The following is a 20324-nucleotide window of genomic DNA, read 5'->3' as shown; positions in this document are numbered from 1 at the left end:
AAAGTCAGACTGTTGATCAGGCTGGTGCAGTACAAGTTGGGAGGTCTCATTTTTTGGATAAGATTTTGCACGGGCTTTGGGAGTTTGCTTTGTTTTGCTTTGATAAGGTGCTTGGTATCCAAACAGCTACTAATTCAATGTTGTAATTCAGTCACTGAAGATCATAGCATTGTTTTTCTTGTCCTGTATGTGGCAGTATTTAATAAAGCATTGGATTATCCTTGTTATTTTAAGTATAGGGAATGGTGCTTCAACCCTTGGATGTCTCAGCTGAAAGCTATTCCGCATCTGAGCTTTTTGCAAGTGTTTTACTGGGAATTATCATTAAAGTTCTGGCACTAAACATAGCACCGTGATTTCAGCACTGCAAGAGTTTCTGTTACAGCAATGGGCAAAGCAGCTGAACAGGGCACATGGATAGTTTCAATTTTCAATCATATTTATGACAATTTTGGAGGTATTAGAGTTTATAGGGGCTACTTTAGATACTATATGGTATTTTAATAGGAAAGTATATACAATCAATAACTATATATATTTAATAAAGTCCTACTAAATTATCTTATTGAACTCTCTGTTTATTTTGTAGTGTGGTTTCAATAATTATCTGCACTCTGTATATATCTCCATGTAAATAACTGGCATGACATGCATAAGCTGACTTGCAGACATAATTCTATGTTGTACTTTACACTGTATTTCAAAAATTTAAAAAAACGTTTTTCAAAATAAAAAGCCTTTCTACACAAACTGGTTTCTTTATTATTTTTAAATTTGGGCTCTGGTACAGCCTTTTCTTTTTTCCAGGTAATAACACTTCCATGCGACTATCATCCATACCTGTATTTTCCAATGAAGTTTCACCCATGAGGATGCTTTACGTAGAGGACATTGCTCCTAACGTCGAGCGATGGGCGTGTGTATGAATGCGGGGCAATAGTGTGTCACCTGCTGTCCTGGTCACGTGGAAGTCTCCAAAGATGTGGCTTTTGAGGAAAAGAAAATGACAGTTGTGCATGTTAGGTAACAAGGAGCACAACCCTGGTATATCCAAACATCATTGATGAGGTCTTTGCCTCTGACAATTAGCAGCTGGGCGGCTCACGGGGGAGGGGGTTGGTGACCTGATTCCAACAGCACTGCCTGCGAGGGAAGTCGCGTGAGGGCAGTGGTTTCTGCAAGTTTCCTTGCGTCCCTTTCCTAACATTTCTCCAAGGCATTTGGCCTCAGGGACCTGCAGCTTTTCTAGCCTTCAGGAGGGAGTCAACTTCCATTGCTGACTGTGCCCGAGGCAAGAGGAGCTGTGAGGTGGCCTGCCGCGCCTTTCTCCTGACGGGACTCCAGAAACCCAAGAGGCTTTTTTATACTCCTGAAACCATCAGGCTTTATTATGATATTAACTAAAAATAACTACATTTTTTACGCAAGGAAGCTCAAACCAGCCAGCTGATAAACTTTTTCCCTGGTGGTTAGGCTTGGATAGTGCAGAAGACTGCTGCATCAGACCCAGGGAAGATGGGTCCTGCTGCCCGCCCTGAGCTATTCATGGCTCCTGCCGGCCTCGCCTGAGCCTCCCCGGGCTGCCGGCCTCACCCCCGGCCCGTCCACCTCTCGCCTGGGCGCTGCACCTGCGACTGCTCTGGGGGACAGCAGATACAACTGAAACCAAAACATAGATACGATGACCAGGAAGAAAAAATGAGTTGGGTGGAGAAGCAAAACAACACGGACCAGGTGGAGAAACAGCCCTGCCCTTGTGTTGCTTTTTGACAACTACTCCTAAGTGAAGTTTACACTTCACAGCTCTCCCCGCTTGACGATTTTAGAGGTACAGAGTCTGCTTCTAGGAATCAAAAAGTCACCTGCAGCCTGTGGCCAGCAAAGATGGACCTGTGCCTTGCTGAGGTCCTCGCGTCCCATGCAGTACGGGGCCAGGGAGAAGGAAAGGCTCCGCTTGCGGGGACCGAGGGACGCAGTTGGGCTGGCGAAGCCGCTTCAGGCTGCGTTAGCTCTGCTGGCAAAGCCTGAGGAGGAAAGGGGCTGCAGCAAGGGGGTGCAGAGCTGAGCTGTAACTTATTGCCCGCACTTAAAGGTTACTGAACTATTCCCAAGGTGGGGTGTAACAATCATGATCTAAGCTGTCACCCAAAAGGAACATCTGGGACTGACCCTGTCACCATTCATTCCCTGAAATGCTCTCCAGCACCACTGGGACTTCTGGAAAGGAGGTAAAGCAGCAGAGCCCTTCCCCATGGGGATGCAGGCTGCTTCGCTTTTGGATCCTCTAGTCTACAAGAGTAAACACAGACTAGTTTGGAGTCTAGAGTAAACCCTAAAATAGATCTCATCACTCATTTTCTCAGTGTCTATAGGGACATTTTACTTGGCATCATGGAATAATTAGGATTTTTCTCTGTTTCTGGGAAACAAATGTTCTGGCTTGCTATATTTTGACATGTCAGTGAGCATTTAAATGTAAAAAGATGTACATTCCCGTTAAACCAACTCAGCGTTCCTGTATTATCACTGGACTGAAAACTCCCATGGGATGAGACACTACCTGTGTTATTTACCAGAAAGGGTGATGAGGGACTTCATTATTTGCTTGCATTATGCCACCTTACAGCGCATGGCCCCACCTGGAGTACTGCGTCCAGCTCTGGAGCCCCCAACACAAGAAGGACATGGACCTGCTGGAGTATGTCCAGAGGAGAGCCATGAGGATGATCCGAGGGCTGGAGCACCTCTCCTATGAGGAGAGGCTGAGAGAGTTGGGGCTGTTCAGCCTGGAGAAGAGAAGGCTCCGGGGAGATCTCATTGCGGCCTTCCAGTCCCTTAAGGGGGCCTCCAGGAGAGCTGGGGAAGGACTTTTTACAAGGGCATGTAGTGAGAGGATGAGGGGGAATGGCTTCAAGCTGGAAGAAGGTAGATTTAGATTAGATATAGGAATCAATTTTTCCCTCTGAGTGTGGTAAGGCACTGGCACAGGTTGCCCAGAGAAGTTGTGGCTGCCCCATCCCTGGAGGTGTTCAAGGCCAGGCTGGATGGGGCTTTGAGCAACCTGGTCTGGTGAGAGGTGTCCCTGCCCATGGCAGGGGGGTTGGAACTCGATGATCTTCAAGGTCCCTTCCGACCTAAACCATTCTATGCTTCTATGTTTCTCGTCTGTTTGGAAAAGTGGATCTCCTGGTCTGCAGGCTTTATTGCTTGATGAGCCTACGACAGGGACTATGGAGCAGTTGACTTGTGGAATAGTTACGGTATAAAACAGGCGCTGGAGCGAGCTGTGGTGGTGCAGAGCCCCTGCAGCGCTCGGCCGAGGGGCAGCAGGATGCCAGCGGGGTCTGCAGCCGCACCGGCTGTGCCTCCTGTGGAGCCGAAGCCCCCCATGGTCCCGAAGAGGAGAAATCTCAGGGATCCAAAGGAATGGCACAGGCGTGGGCTGAGCAGGCTGCAAATCAGTTCAGGTCCCAGTCGCGAATGTGTTCTTGTGAACTGGGCATGATTCCTTCTTTCAAAGCCTACCTGCCTCTCTAACACCAACACTATACGTATTAAATATGGTAAATAAGTTATTTGCACTTTTGTCTTTTAAAATGCTATTTCACATTTGTAAAGCTTTTCCTGTGTAATTTGGATTAATCACCGATACGGAAAGAAAGTATTGTGAGATATTCTTGGCTTCTTTTGCAACGGTTGGCTGCTTTTCTATTGTATTTATGGCAACAAGCTCCAAAGCTGAACTAGCCGAGAGCAAGTGCCTTTGCCAAAGATCATGGTGTGCTTTTTTTAATGTAAACATGCAGGGATTCATGGGAACATCGAGTGACCTCCACAGCCGGTACAGAAAGGAGTCTTAATTCACTTGAAAGTACTTTGGTAATTGGAATACATCTTTCTGCCAGTATAATTGAGGAGCTGATTAGTTAGACTTAGCACGGGTGTATTTCATTTAAAATTACTGTTAATGGCTCTCTGGTGCCCTTAGAAGGGATTGGAGTCCCGTCTGAATGAAAAACATCGGGGATTTATTTTTGTTGATGGTCATTGCTTTTGTCTTCGGGAAAAAAAACCCCACATTCAAAGGGAAACATGCGGCTCACCTGGATTGAGGGTGTCTTCAAAATGAGCTTTGAAACGGCGATTGACACCCTGATGGCCATGAGCTCCGGCCCCAGTGGCAGGCAGGGGCTGAGGAAGGTGATGGGCTCAGCCCTTGGGGGGCTCAGGGGGGCGGATGGAGGGCGTGCAGCGTGTCCTGGCACAGTACGGCTCGGAGCAGGAGCCACGGGCTCCAGCCAAGCTCATCTGGGGGGTTCGTAGTCCAGATGTGGCCACATGCTCATGGCATTGGTAGGGAGACATCAGCACGGTCCGTAAATGGGTGAGATAGATAAAGCTGCGTGGTGGGAAACCTTTCAGAGGACAATTCACAAACCCGGGCAGAAGACAGATAAGAAACCTGAGCTTGATCAATCTATACAGTGTTCCTCCAAATAAATTACCTGGCATACAGGGTACAACTGGTTCCTAGAATGAAAGAAATGCTGTTTGCAAGGACCTCACAAGAAGATACGGAAGATTAGGGTGCCTGGGCTGAGCAGCTGAGCACAAAGCGCTGGAAACGCTTTGGGAGGCTGTGGGAGCACTGATGGCTGTGAGTCCTGAATCACCACAAACCAGGCAGGATGCCTATCCACAGGGAAAATCCACCAAAAAAACCTCAAACAACCCCGCATCTGCTGTTGCTGTTGGTTGAGGGATGCTTTTCTTTGGTCCTGAAAAATACTATTTCTTCTCTGTAATTGTGACAAATTGTGCCTGCCTTGGATGGGAAAAATAGTCATTCTGCACAATGTCTCCTCTGTCTCAAGCTCAGTGTAAGGCACCTCCCCAGACCCTTCCTTGGGAGATCTGCAGTGAATTGCCATACGAGTGTTTCAGCCAGTTGTGATTTGTAACACCGCTTTGTTTTGGGATGGGTCCTTCTCTCCACCCTCCCTCTCCCCCTTGTAGTTCAGACGACACAAAACAAACACGCACAATTAATTTTACCTTCAGAGCAGCACAGAAGCACGTTGTACAAAGAGGTTCAGGTTCTGCCACCTTTCCTTAAGCCTTTCCTTAGTCTTTTCCTCAAAATTTTTTCCTCCTCTTTATTTAAGTGATCCCTTGAAACGTTTCCTGACTCAATGAACTGGGAAGCCAGATGTCCAGATAGCTGTAAGTGCATCACCACGAGAACCTCAGGTAAAGGTGGTTGTGTTTTTTTAGGTAATGGAATTAGCTTTGCTGGATAGTTTTTATCCAGAAGGAAAAGCAAGAAAGGGCGTTTCTTTATCACGACATTATTTGTGTCCATCTCCCATAAACAGCTCATCTGAGGATGAGATGCAGCAGGAACAAACACAGCTCTTCGCTTTTCGCAATGTCCCAGGTATGCGTTCGGGTCAGCCTTCCCCTCAGCTGCATCACATTTGGGCAAAACAGTGGTAACACAAAACCCATCACAGCGTGGCGGGGGATTCAGGACAGCGGACCTCCTCACAGTGCCACCTCAGCCTTGGCTCGCTTTGGCGCCTTCTCCAGCGCCGCAGCATCTTCGTTATTGACACCCATGGAAGGAAATGATGGTTTCGTCTGAACTACTGCGCGGCAGCTTCTCTGACACCGCTTATTTCTTTCACTTAGATAAGGCAAAATAGCAGGGTGGCCTTCCCTGTGAGCAGCAGGTGATTATTGCATGAACTCACCAGTATGTTTATGGGGAAGTTCCCCTGTGCTGTGCAGAGATAAGTCAGGCTCCGTAGCATCTGTACCATCAGAGAGTCTGAGATGTTACAATGAAGAACCATCTCTTATTAGCTAAAGGTTAAAGCAAAGCCTTCTGCCCCAAAGGGCTTAAACTTCTCATTTCAAATAATGAGTAACATTATTTTACTCTCTATACCCTTCCATTACCATGCCTGTTAAAAAAAACAAAACCCAAACCCATTTTTGAGCAACAGAGGTATGCACTCAGGCTGAATTTGGACATAGCATATATATATATATACACATGAAGTCATTCCACTCAATCCAGAGGAACATCATTGCATAAGTAAGTAAATAATTGGGGACTAAATGCAGATGTCTTCAACTGAATGCATATTTAAGTAGGACCAGAGTCTTAAACTTTGACACGTTGTAGTTCTTCAGTGTCTCAAAACCTGTTTATTTTCTTCTGTGTGCCAGCCGGTAATAGGGCTTCCACTTTAAAGAAAGCCATGTGCATTTTTGTATTGACCAAATGCCTTCCACTATTGTTTAATACTGCATGGAATGGTTTAAATCTGAATTAATTTGGAAAAAAAAAAAAAAATCGATGTGGCAAACCCCATCCCTGTCAAACTCTTCATGATGTGCACACGGAGTCCTGATCATGTCTGAGAGGTCAATTCACGGGAACGAGGACACTCAGAAATGAAACTGAAACATCACTTTCAAGATGTACTGCATTCTGTGGAAATAATGTGGAAAAGCATCGTCGCTGTTGGCACAGTTAACACCTCCCTGAGAGCACATTGTCTATCACTAACATCAGAGTGCAGCCTTAGAAAGGGGTGACAACCGAACCGCCGCCCCGACCCGAATTATCAGTGCTCCCTTGAAATGAGAGGGGAGAGAGTTGGTCTGTCCCATGGAAGGAGAACACATCACACCTCCCAGACCTTCTGCTGCCCGTGCCCCTCGCCGAGCTGCGAGTCCCGCTCCTGGCCCATCGCACACCGCGTCAGACGGCAGCAGGGCGGGAAGCGGGACATGTTAAGGACGAGGAAAGGATCATCCGAGCGCTGGAGTTGGTTCCTCAAAAGCCAGAGGTGATGTTCCCTCAGTGCAGCCGAGGAGAGGTTACACCAGGCCAAGTCAATGACCCCTCTGTGCACTTCTCCCCTGTGACTGGAGACTGTGGGGTGGACACCATCCTGCCCTGCGCTGCCTCCTACACCTCAGGAGCCACATCTGGCAGCGTCTGCTTTTGGCTACAGACGCTACAGTGAGCTCAGGGACAGCATCTGTAAAGTCTAGGGACAATTTACTCTCAAAACCTGGCTATAAAACATACATAAATAAATCGTTACCCAATGTGTAGGTTGCCGTGCCAGTTGTATCTCCACTCAGATGTATTTTTCCCTCTGCAGAGAGGCAGGAGGGGGCCACGGCCTCCGCTGCCACAGCAGCACCCGCAGCCGCCTACCGCAGGGCAGGTCAGGCTTTTAATAAAGTTTTCCTATGCGTGTGTTTGTGCCAGAAGACCAGGAATGTAACTTATATTTCTTTCTGGTTTTATATGGCAGCAGTTTGACAGTACCTTCCACAGAAGTAGAAACCAAAGGCGGTTGTCTCCCATTCTTTGAGCCTCGCAGAGAGTTTGAATCGAAAACAAAATGGAAACCGCCGCTCCCCTCCCCATAGGGGTTTCAATTCAGTAAATGAGCAGCGAGTGTTGGCTCTAACCTGGAACTGCCAAAGTAATCAAACCGAAATCGGCCCCCCGGCTGCCCCTCCGCGGGGCTGTGAGAACGGAGCGCGCCCTTGACTGGCGACCGCCCCGCCACCCCCAGCTGCAGCACCGTGCCGGTTTGGAGCTTTACTTCCCGTCTTGTGGTAGCTGAGGACTAAAACACTTCTCATACTACTACAAAAAGTAAGCACATCTCCAATTTATTGGGCGTGACACAACGTAGCCAGACAACACCTTTGCAAAAATACGTGAAAGCTCTTATTTCAGATGTACAAATATATAGATGCAAGTTCCTCTTCACCAGAAAATACAGAAATCTTATACAAGTCTCTTTTTTAAAAAAAATAAAAACAATAATAACGAACTGTAAATTATGTCCATCGTGATCTTGAATGTTAAATACAGACAAATGCTAACATCAGTCCAAACATGTCTCAAAGTTAAGGATTACGTGGCTTTCTACAGAATTTTCCATTGAGTATTGCAAAGCCTCTACAAAGTGCATTATATATCCAAGTAATCCTTGGGGAAAAAAGCGTGTTGAGGGCAGGGGAGGGAGGGGAGGGTAACCATTTCACAAACATGGGAACTGGGATGTAAATTTTGTATGCAATTCAGAAACTGGAAGAGATGGTGTACTGCACGAGGCCCCAGCCTGGGTTTTAACCCTTGGGCTGTGCTCTTCTCTGTCACGTCATTTTTAAAATTAACGGCTGTCTTCAGGTAAGGCTTTACGGATACTTTAAATGAAAATCTTACTAAAGTAGTATTTTCCGAATTTCAGAGGTTTGTTGTTTTTTTTTTAATGCCAGATATGCATAACCTTGCTTTGTGTGCAGACAAATGGACACACGACCTATATTATGAAGCTTGAGGAAGGATGGTGGTTCCTGTCCCCCCATGACACAGCAGCCGCCTCTCGCCATCCGCACGTGACAGCAAAACCAGTGCCGACACTTTCCTGCGAAATTATCGTAAGTGAATTGGCCGGTGCCCAACATGACTGTATCACAAGCTGAGCTTTGGGATACAAAACTTCCAATTACATTTCAAAGTGATGACAGACCCAAAAGGTGATATCCTCATCCGTTGCCATCATGAGAGACCCCAACCCACGGCCACCACACCCCGACTCCTGTCACTTTTCTTCCATTTAATAGCGGATCATTTCTAGCGATGGTGGCGTACTTTGTCTATAGAAGAATACTCTTACGCAGAACAGAAAAATCCACATTTTACTATTACAAATGTTGCTGGGAGCTGGGAAAATGGTTGAGAACATACATGTTGCTCTACTGAAGTCTCTGTCACTATTTTGAAAGGGCAATACCACGTTTCAGATACAACATCTCCCAAAGTTTCTAACAAAAGGAAGGTTCCTGCCTGTACCATCAGCCATCCACCGATGGTTCAGTTCCCTCACGGAACATTGAAGTTGCGATCCCAACTTTTCCTGAGCTACAGGTGAAAACTCATTCCACTCAAAGTGCTTTTGATTCATGGTGATGCGTCAAGTGAATTATGACAATATTTTTATAAATGGGTTTGTACAAAGGACATTTGTACACTAAGCTGTCCTCACGCACGCGCTCTGGCTCCGGTGGGACACAGGGCTGATCGCGCACCAGCGTCTGCCTGTGCTTCCCCATGTGTGCCTGGGGACCCGCCACCCCAAACCGGGGATTTCAGCTACGCGCGCTCGCTGTTCCTTGGCTGCCAGAAAAAGTACTGTGTGAAACACTGTCATTCGTAGGGATGGCTTTAATTTTACATTTAGATACGTTTGGTAATAGCTGCAATCAACTGCCTTTTAAATACGTGTGTCCAGCTTGGGGAATTTATAAAGTTTACGGATTTATGGTTTTCAAAGATTAAATAGGACTCCTTGCAACTTCCTTTTTTTTGGAAATGAATTAGAGTTCCTATTAAATTTTAGTGTACAATCACCCTTATTTAGGCACTAATATAATTGTATACTCCTTTGAAACAATTTAAAACTGCACAGTGATTGCAGATCGCTGGGTGTTTCTTCTTCAAGCACTCAACTAAAAGCACTTACACACCTTTCTGAACGCACACTGCCATAGGTATCTCTGTTTGGTGCTTTGCTTATTCATGCTCCATATAGCCACAATGGACCTACTGGAATAAGTCAGTTTTTTGGAACATCGCTATGATGAGAACATTGTTCTCAACTGGAGGTATTGCAGATTAGAGCCTCAGACTGGACATAAACCAACGATAGAGGGTATGATGTGTCAAAGCATTACTCTATTTTTATCCAGTATATGAAAAATAGGCATATGGGAAAACTGTACATCCAAGATGGAATGAGCAATGTTCATAAAAGTCTCACCTGTATAACACAAAGTTCTCTGCACTGGTCTCCCCAGTTAGTTCTGACTTGGTGGCAAAGATAATTATTACGCCCACCAGATGCTTCTCATCCAATCTAGCCCCTTGTCTCAAACTACGCAGTTGTGGAGGTCGCTGATGCAGAGCTCTGGATTCCTCTTAAGTTATGCATTTCTTTTTCCTCAACACAGCAAAAAGAGATTTTAGTACTAAACTGGCCTGGTGGATATGTAAATTGAGCTGTGGGAAAATGCAATAGAGTGAGACTATTTAAATGACACTGTGAGAACTTCCTCACTGATATGCCTGAATGCTAAATTGGTGGAACTATTGTACCTGTAGAGGTGAAAGGGTAATTTAGCTTTCATGGTCAGAAAAACATGATCTATGACTTGTGATGGTATTTTTACAATGAGCACACCTCACACTGGTGAGAAACTGAAATGTTGCCAGTTTTAAATGACAAGCTAGAACTAACTGAAAGCTCACCACTCCTTCATGTCCTTTATATTCTGTAAATGCGTGATACAGAGCACTCCGCGCCCAACCCAGGAAAAAAATGCCTAAAAGTGAGCAAAACAAAACGTCAAGGGAGCAGCACTGCTCATCTACTTGAAGTCATGCAACTGCTGCATTAGTCCCTACAGCACTGAAGGATTATTTTCTGAGGATTCTTTTCTCTTTAAGGTAAACAGCCAGCTAAATTGTAACTTAGTTACTATCATCCATGCAGTCACCTTTTACTGCATGTTTCTGTCCAAGCATCTGAAAAGCTACAGTACTGTTCTGCATGCAAATAACGTCAATCTAATAAATTAGTAGCATTCACTGAAAAAAAAACCTCATAAATTTTAAGATAAAAAACACCTAAAATGTGACTTTTTTTCCTTTTCATCTTCCAAGGGGGAAAAAAGAACTAAATTAAAACCAAACCCTCTGTTCCAGTCAGGTCATCATGACACAAAGCAGTACAAACCAATAAATCCAGCGATGCTGACAGTCTCGCCTGGCAGCGTGCACACAGGCATTTGAGCCATGGAAAGTTGGGAGGGCTTTGGACATCGGCTCTGCGGCTGCAAGCTGACTTATCGGAAGGAAGGAAAGGTCAGCGTGCCACAAACGGTGCGCCAGGCAAGAAACATGTACTTGGAGTTGCACTGCTGCATGGGCAGAGCGCAGCCCCATCCTCTCCTGCTCCGGGGATAAACGAACCTTAAGTTTGTGCAGGTATGAGAGTATGGGAAGGAGGGATCCCTACGGATATTACTTGTTCAGGCTGCCAATGCGTCACTGATAACTGAGACAAATATTTGGGTTTTGCTAGGAACACAGGAAGGCAGCTGACCTTCCCAACAAAGATAACAGAGAGAGACACGTTACTGCACTTTAAAAGAAAAAAAAAAAAGAACGAAGGTACTAATAAGGTATTGACTGGTCAGAAAACACAAACTGAACTCTCAGCTTCTCTACTGTAGATATAACACAAGAAAACATAACTGCAGTGCAGCTGAAGGAACAGCTGGAGTTCAAAAATACCTAACCTTCAGTTTATTATGCACACATACAACCAGACCCTTCCAAAGCGCCGTGAAATCGATTGAAAGTTTCTCAGATTACATTTCCCTCCGTCATGGCCGAGGTGTTAACGAACCCACGTTCCCCTTTCCCTAAAGGCTGGTCAAAACTGTTGATCCAGCTAAGGTCTTTGAAAACATGAGCCAAGCGTGTGACCTTTTGTATTTCTTCGAGTACAGCAGGTACAACCACGAAGCAACTCGGTGTGGCGGAGAGGACAGCTCGCCGGGGCCGGAGGGCTCCTCCTCTCCACACTGCGTTGTCGCAGCTCTCCAAACACGGCTGTGCTGCCGCTGCCAGGCACTTCAACCTTCAAAGTAAGTCTTTAAAAATAACAAATCTGATGTCTCTACAAAGCTGAATAACACCAGTAAAGCTCAAAGGAAACAGCTGACTCGACGGTTGTGGTTGCGTCACTGAAGCAGGAGCAGAAGGCAACGCTAAAGGCCTCTGGTGAAAACCACCTAAAGTGCACAGAAAGGGAGAGGCTTGGCCTCAGCCACAGCCTCCATTATTCAGTGTAAGGTGAAGAACTTTTGGTGAGAGCTCAGGCAGATAGCTCAGTTATGTCTGCAGTCTGCACTGGATGGCAAACTTTCTCATTAGTCCAACAGGACTCACGCCGGTAAAATGTGATCAGGCACGTCGTAAGTGTCAGAAACCAAAAAAGTCCATCTGCCGAAACCTCTTATTTCCAGCGTGCAAAATGCAACGTAAGAAGATCCAGTGTTGTTATGCCTTATTCAGTATACTGAGAAGCACTACAAGTTGGTTTATTTAGACCCATTTGCAAAGCTCAGGTTAAAAAATACCTTAATCTTTAAACAAATATTAATGCAGGGAAATAGGGACAACCAAACAGCCCGGTACTCTCTAAAAAAACTCAAAGAAAAAACTAGTTTGCTGATGGCTCTCTGGACATTGCCGCAGTGTTGAAGAGTCACAGTACGTGAGACTTCTGTGGGGAAGGAAGCAGTCTGGGGGTCTGGTCACTGTTCATGGTGTCTGTGTAATCCAGAGCAAAAGATGGTATGAAAACGGACACTAAAGGCAATTTTATAAACTGGGCTCGGAGCTGGAAGTTCTCAAATTAAACCACTTTTTTTTTTCTAACTTCAGACAACCAGGTAATAAATACAGACCTTGCAAATTCACATAGCAGCCACATTTAGCCAAACTTGTTCTGTCTCATGCAGTGCATTTATCATGACCATGAGGTTCTGGGAATTTTTTCTGTGAGTTAGAGATCTTTAAGAAATACATTTTGAAAATGTTTTTAACCTCTGTTATTTATCCCCAAAAGACATCTACTCTTCCTCTTTGATTATGCCTTTGAGACAAATACAGAGCATGTCGGACTAATCTGCCATATTCACGGGACACGGTGACACGGCAGTCACTTGGAACAAATTTTAGGGATTGAGTAAAAGGCAGATGAAGGCTGATCTGGGGCAAGCATACTGCCTGCTCTGTTTTCCAATTTCAGAATTAGAGTGTCAAGGAATATTTTTTAGTGTGGGAAGTTTCTGTTAACAGTTTAATCTAAACAGTAACATAGACGGTCTGTTTATTCAACGGTAAATCATGTGGAGATGCTTAAATTCCCAAAGAATGCATGAAAATGTTGTTACACAAAAGTGGAACGGTTGAAATAAACTTTTTTTACTAAGCTTCACAATTACTGAATGCAAATACAAAGAAAAATAAAGAAAACAAAACTTCAATATGTAGAAATAAAGAATTTTGTGTTATTTATTAAAACATAATTGCTTTAAGGATCACAGTTAAAAGTCAGATTGTATTGAATATGAAAGTAATTGCTTGTCTCTGGGCAGTTACAAATGACAAACCTAATCAACTAACGCAAAAGTCTGCTTATACCATTTTATCCAGGGCTGCACCTTTGCACCAACTCTAGTGGGTTTTGTACTACTATGTGGGAATCTCAAAAATGGTTTTATCCCCAGGCGTAATGTAGCTGCTTCTTGATTGGCTTTAGGAAATTGTAATACTAATGATACCTTTAGGTCTAGCTTAAGTTATTAGTTGTCCGCATTTTTTTTTTCAATAATCAGGACGTAATTTTTATGAACAAGTAACATAATTTATACTTTTAATGAGGGGCACCCTGATTGAATCAAGGATACTGAACTTCTGTCCAGTGAGCCTTTGTTTGCACGACAAGGAATCAGGCCAAGTTACACACCACCGACAGTGTGCTGTCGTCACACGATGGATGCATCCAACACATAATGGGGAAGAGCAAAAGCATATAGCCAGCAAGTACCCAAGTTCCATTTCCTACATTGTTAGGGAATTTGGTTATCATTCTTAGTGACGGGCAAAATTTGTTGTATTTTAATAGACTTATAAATTCTTTTGGGGCTTTATCTGTTTCTCTGTTATTTGAATATATCAACAATTTACTGCCTTAAATGCATGAGTTGCTTCATAACCGTATCAAAGGAACAAACACAACCGCATTATAATTTTTCACTGAAATATTTCATTTCCATGGTAAAACATTACATTCTTGTTGAATGTATAAAGCTAATTTAGCCCAATTCCTTTTACAGTTACCCCAATTATAATGGAATGCCTTTAAAATGTAAAATATGTAACTCCACTAAACAGTACTGAAATGAGTCTGATGTCTATCAAAACGTCTGCAGTCATATTTTCCATTTCTTTTTGCATTTAGTCTTGCTATAATTTGATGTTAATGGCTGTTTGAGTATTCAGCATTGGAATTCAAAACATAAGATTATTAAGAGTTGTAGTCAGTGAAAACATCTCTATTTAAAGCTTCTGAAATATAGAACTTTAAAGCTGATGAATTTAAGATTACAGCCAAGTGATTTAGCTTTACTGAGTGCTGAACCTTTGAGGAAAATAACACAAACCAAAGTTGAGTGGGTTTGCATACACATTACTTCTGGTGAAATTACACTGAAATTTTCCTAAACTTTCCAATTTTTGAAGGAGAGCTGCGCTGAAGGGTGCAGTACTGTTCAGTACACTGATCACAGAGGTTCAATGCAGTATGAGAATATGAACGCATATTTTGTGGCTAGCACTTTATGTATGTATTCGTGAAGGTATTGCCGTGACGCCTACTTAATCCTGGATGGCTGACTTTGAAAGGATATTTCTGTGAGGCAGATTAGTTCATAAAAAGTGAAATATCCATGAGAAAATGTGGGCAGTATTTATTTTTATTCCTCCAAAATCTTGTACTACGCACATGCCCACATGTACCCATACACACAATGTACTAAAGTAAAAAGTTTACACCATGTCGTATTAGAAATTCGAGAGCGTGTAATATGTAAGAAAAATGTATAAGATAACTGTTCTTAGAAATCGGAAAACTCTACTCATTGTCATTCTTATGCATATCTAAAAAGCAACCTAGCCAAGTTTACAAAACATTTCTTATGACTGTTGTGATTTTTTGCAGTTAAGGAATCAGGAACTCACAATATGTACATCAAGCTTAAATGGCTTGTGTATGTTACAAGTATAAAGCAGTAGGCAGGGTAAGTATGACAAATATACTGAAGTCCTGACAATGCAAAATCTTGACCAAAATAAACAAACAAAAAATGACCCAGAAATCATCTCTATGATAAGAGAAAAGACATTTCACTTTTTGTGAAAGAGAAGAGGTTTCACCATCCCTGCCAGAATCTTGGGTAGCTGGGCAGCAATCACCTCTGACATCATCTCGGGGAATTCAACACTCAGTGCACGGGACTGGAGAAATGTGTTCAGACAGAAGAGATGGAGCTGTTTCACTAGCTGGATTTAATAAAATACAAACATGATAAATCAGGCTAACAGTAATGCAGCTAGACAAACATGCTGTCAATCACTTATCTCACACATCCATCACCTGACATCACTATATAACTTCCTCTATCCTTGCTTGAATCAGTAATGTGGGTACTTGTCATTACCTATTTGAATATCCTCCCATGGCAAGAAGTCATAAATATAGCTAAATGGTATGCCATATAAAAACAGTGCCTTGCTAATATTATAAAGTGTTATTATCCTCACTCATGGCACACACCACGAACAATGGCAACTACTAAGCAAGTATTCAATCTTTCATTTTATCCTCATGTTCAACACACGCCTCCATGCCTTGTTTACTATATGCTATTCAAACTCTGATCCAAGGGATGGCATTTACTATTTCCTTGTGAGATTTTCCACGGTTCTGATTCTGATCATACCTGGTTATCTGTATGGCAAACATTAAACTCCATACATCCTAGTCCCTTGAAAGCAACTGCTCAATATGTTTCAACTCTTCTGCCTTCTCTGAGAAGTTCCAATTTTATAGAAGTTTTTCTTTAAGACCTGTGACTTTTATGTTATCAATTATCACACTATTTCTGCTACTCTAGGTTTTAACAATACACAGTCTCTCCAGTGCGATTTTCTTTTCCTTGTATGTCCCATCAGTTTATCAGCCTGAGCTGAAATAGGGACGTGAATGAACATACTCTACAGCCAAACACTACCCTAACCATCACTTTGCTGGGTATTTTGCAGCAAGCCTCACTCACTCATCTCCACTAAGGCTATTTTACTTTAAGTATTTGAAATTAAAAGGTTGACTTTACAGCCCACTACTTAAAAGAGTTTTCCTCGGGATACTGTGACACTCAGATTGCAAATTATTACTACAGATAAGGCAGGAAGACATTTTATCCCAAGCAAGACATCCAAACAGGTTTCTTGAGCACAGGGCTACTGTGAGTAGTATACTGGTCAGTATACTTGTTTTTGCAAGTAAAAGGTGACTGACTGAACTCCAGGGAAGGGTTTAGCACTGACAGCCCCAAGTAATGACTGCAGAGAGACTACCAGTAAATAGAATCATAGAATCAGAATTGTCTGGGTTGGAAGGGATCTTTAAGATCATTGAGTCCAAACCACCAACTTAACACTGCCAAAACCACCACTAAACCATGTCTCTCTACCCATCTTTTAAATACCACCAGGAATGACAATTCTACCACTGCCCTGGGCAGCTTGTTCCAAGGTTTGATATCCCTTTTCCTAATATTCAATCTAAACCTCCCTTGGCATAACTTGAGGCCATTTCCTCTTGTCCTACCGCTTGTTACTTGGGAGAAGAGACTGACCCCCACCTCTCTACAACCTCCTTCCAGGTAGTTGTAGAGAGTGATAAGGTCTCCCCTCAGCCTCCTTTCCTCCAGGCTGAACAGCCCCAGTTCCCTCAGCCGCTCCTCATAAGATTTGTGCTCCAGACCCCTCACCAGCTTGGTTGCCCTTCTCTGGACACGCTCCAACACCTCAATGTCTTTCTTGCAGTGAGGGGCCCAAAACTGAACACAGTATTCGAGGTGGGGCCTCACCAGTGCTGAGTACAAGGGGATCATCACCTTGCCAGTCCTGCTGGCCACACTATTCCTGATAGAAGCCGGGATGCTATACTTAAAGTTAAGCTCCACATCATCCCTTCAGAATTTTCTATTGTCTGCTTTCACCTGTAAAGAAGCTTTTCATACTTGTCTCATTCTCCTTCTGCTGGTATCTGAGATGATGTAATAGCTAAATGGTGTATGTGAGTTCTGTGGATAGCAGAAGCTCATTAAGAGGTTTGTGCACCAGACCACTGGTGAGCCACGTAAGTATCAATATTGTTACTTCTCTTAACTCCCATAAATGGGATCCTCAAAGGGTGGGGTTTTTTTCCCCATCTGAAGGGGGAATTAGTGATGATGAAAAGTTTCAGATGAATAAACAAATTTATTCATGAACAATTAAAATAAAATGCAGATTTGCTGAGTGCAGATGAACAGTAGCATGCAAAGACCCCATCCCTCCCTGAACTCCTTGTGAGCTCTTCACAACCAGCACTGAACTCAAAAGCACTTTTCCTGAACTATCTTGGTGCCACTTCCCCAGTGCTTGCTGAAACCGTCAGGTACGGCCCTGTACCTCTGCTTTTTGTCTCTCTTGCAGAGATAGACAAGCCATTACAAAATGATATTCACATGCGCAAAGGTTTATACGAAATGTCATTCCTCTGTTTTAATGGATGTTAAGCCAATAGGATATATGCTGGATTCTCAGAGATGTGGAAAGGATTCAGCTGCATCTTTTAAAACACTCATGAATCTCTATGATATCAGCACTAGAGTTCTCAAAGATTACTCAATTCCCCAATATAGAGAGATACTGAAAAAAATGGCAGAGAATATACACATAAAATAGTTGAATTAAGGTTGCAAAACCAACCTGGGTTGTCTTTCTCTAATTCTTAGTAGCCTGACTTGGCAACTTGAATTGCCTATTCTTTGCATTATTTAAATATTTTCATTAACATGCACACACACATACATGCCATCCCCTACGAAAAACCACAACTGTACCAGTTCCGTTACAGAAATAATTAAACAAAATGGTAGCATTCGAATGCATGTTTCTCAAATACTTAAATTTTGTACATCATATAACATATATACAATATATGTTGATGCTGAATATATAGCTAGCTATTCACACAAATATGCACACTCAATGAAAAATGTAGGGTTTTTTTTTTTGTTGTTTAGAAATGCTGACTAGCCACTTTTAAGAAATACTAGTTCCTTCTTACGTAGAAAGCAAAACACATTAACAAGTAAACTTACATCATGCATGGAATCCATCAGTTTTGTAAGTTGATAGAAACGTTGCGAGTTGGCCACAACCCCTTTCTGGTGCAAACCAATTGCTTTCACCAGTTCTCTAATGTAACTCGTTCTCATCTCATCAAATTGACTTTGACTTCTTAGACCTTCCAAAGGAACTAAAAAGAAAGCAACACTTGTGTTGTAATTTATTCTGAAGGCAACGTGAGAAATTTAAAGTACAGGAACAACTTACAGTATTTCACGCTGTGCAGTGCAATTCATGATTGTACATCACGTATCTCTTCCCGTTCAACAGTTACACCAGAAATAGTGATAAAATTAGTTAAAAGGATATACCAGCAACAATCAATCAATTGCGCTAATTGCTGATGTCTAGAAATAGTCTTAATCTCAGCTACACCTGTCTTCTGAAAAGGAGATGGCCAAAAGAGCACTCCTGTCCTTGAGGAAAGTTGTTATAGACTGGCTCATGCTCACACTGCTGAGGATCATAGCAGATTTATGTTAGAGAGATCTAGCTGGAATGCTTCAAAATGAAGTCAAGGAATGAACTAACAACTCTTAAGTAGCATCCACAGCATAGTATCCAGGGCTCAGGCCTCCTGCTTGGACCTCTTTCACTTAACGGTATAGACGCACTATCAGAGTCTTAAATGTGAACAGCTTTTAGAGAAATTAGCAAGGAGGAGCAAATGGTTGAACTCACTCTTCTCTGAATGGGCAGCCATGAGGACCAAAACAAGGCCATGGAGAACACTGAGAAATGAACGTCTTAGTGACTGCTAGTGATAAGACCATATTTGATCACTAATGATCAGTGTTGGTAGCATTCTAAGGAAACGGGCATAAGCTCTAGACTCTGCTTTCCTTGATATGGCACAGAGTAATACACAGGTCTTACAATTTATGTTCTCAAAGGCAACTAAGAAATGAAAAACTTGAAGAAATGAAACTTGAAAAAATATTCCCAGTTGGCAATCAAATCTAAATGCTTCCCTCACTATAATAATCATGCATTAAAGCATGGTCTTGTTTCAAACATACTGTTTTTGAAAGAGCTGTTAAATGTCTTCCCCTTTCCTTTCTCTCTTGCCAATGACATTCCACACTGCAATGTCACATTTAACATTTTGTGTTCTGAGAGCAAGCATGAGGGGAAGGATTCACCCCACCAGACTTTAGACATTTTACAGTATAGACACCTCCATCTGGGCTAGCTACCACAGCTAGCTGTAGTTTCAGTGGGAAAAATCAGGCAAGTCTTGGGCACAAGGCATGCTACTGTTCTAGAAGTAGCATTAGAAAGAGATGAATTATGCTGTAGAGATGCTCATTTTTCTCCCCAGACTCCAAAAGAATGTCATGGGGACTAGCTCACACAGTTAAATCATATCTAGGTATCTAGTACATCTTCGTTCTGGTATCGGACCACAACAGATTTCATTTGCATCTCTTTAAAAAAAATATTGAAACTTGGTTCATAATGTCATTGACTTATTTAACACTGTAACACCTAACTTTCAGTTGATTTGTCACTTTCTGGAATGAAAACATAAATATATGTGTGGGCAGACTCTCTGTACAATGCACTGTATTATTAGATACCTAGGAATGGAATTCTTAAAACAGAAGTCACCTAAAAAGCAGACAGCTACCCAGTGGTGGGAGATAAACCCATTCCCTGAAAGAGGATTAGGTAGCAAACTCCGCACTGAGAGAAGCACTGGATCCATCTGCAAAACGTAAACCCTGTTCTGAAGTCAGTTGCCTAAGTCATGTCTGGTTCCCCAGAAGGGAAGGAGACACTTCAAGCAAACGGATTAAAATGAAGTGTCCCTCACCTCCAGCCCAGAGAGAGATAGCAAAGCAGAAGCTCAAATCTCTACTTGAGTTAAGCAGAAGTCTCCTATTTTGGAAGAGACTGCCCAAGAGAGGAAATGATCCACTTTGCCAAGGATGTCTCTTGCTCTGTATCTCTTCAGACAAGTGAACGTCTGGGGGAAGGAGGGAGACACACATACAGAAGATAGCAAGTTTACTTTAAAAACAAGTGTCTAAGCACTGAGATGGTTATGGAAGTCAGGATCTGACCCCTAAATAAAACAGAATTTAAAAAAAAAATAGAAAATAGAAATTGTGACTGCTTCCACAGAAAGTATGTTTATAACACCATATCTAATATTAGTCCAGCCTTTAGGGATGCCATGTTAGAT

General features: G+C 42.9%; 1 protein-coding gene across 1 annotated transcript in view; it reads right to left on the bottom strand.

Moving 5' to 3' along the window:
* Positions 1-15079: 15079 nt before the first annotated feature.
* Positions 15080-20324, bottom strand: part of PGR (progesterone receptor) — a 36973-nt gene continuing 31728 nt past the window's right edge. Inside the window, exons 7-8 of the mRNA XM_009889415.1 lie at positions 18109-18266; positions 15080-15235 (exon numbers count right to left, since the gene is read on the bottom strand). Of these exons, the coding sequence (XP_009887717.1) occupies positions 15080-15235; positions 18109-18266 (314 nt within the window). The remainder of the gene's footprint in view (positions 15236-18108; positions 18267-20324) is intronic.

The sequence above is a fragment of the Charadrius vociferus genome, unplaced genomic scaffold, assembly GCF_000708025.1.
Source record: "Charadrius vociferus isolate BGI_N301 unplaced genomic scaffold, ASM70802v2 scaffold87, whole genome shotgun sequence".
In the NCBI taxonomy this organism is placed as follows: Eukaryota; Metazoa; Chordata; class Aves; order Charadriiformes; family Charadriidae; genus Charadrius; species Charadrius vociferus.
This window is presented reverse-complemented; position numbering and strand designations above follow the sequence as displayed.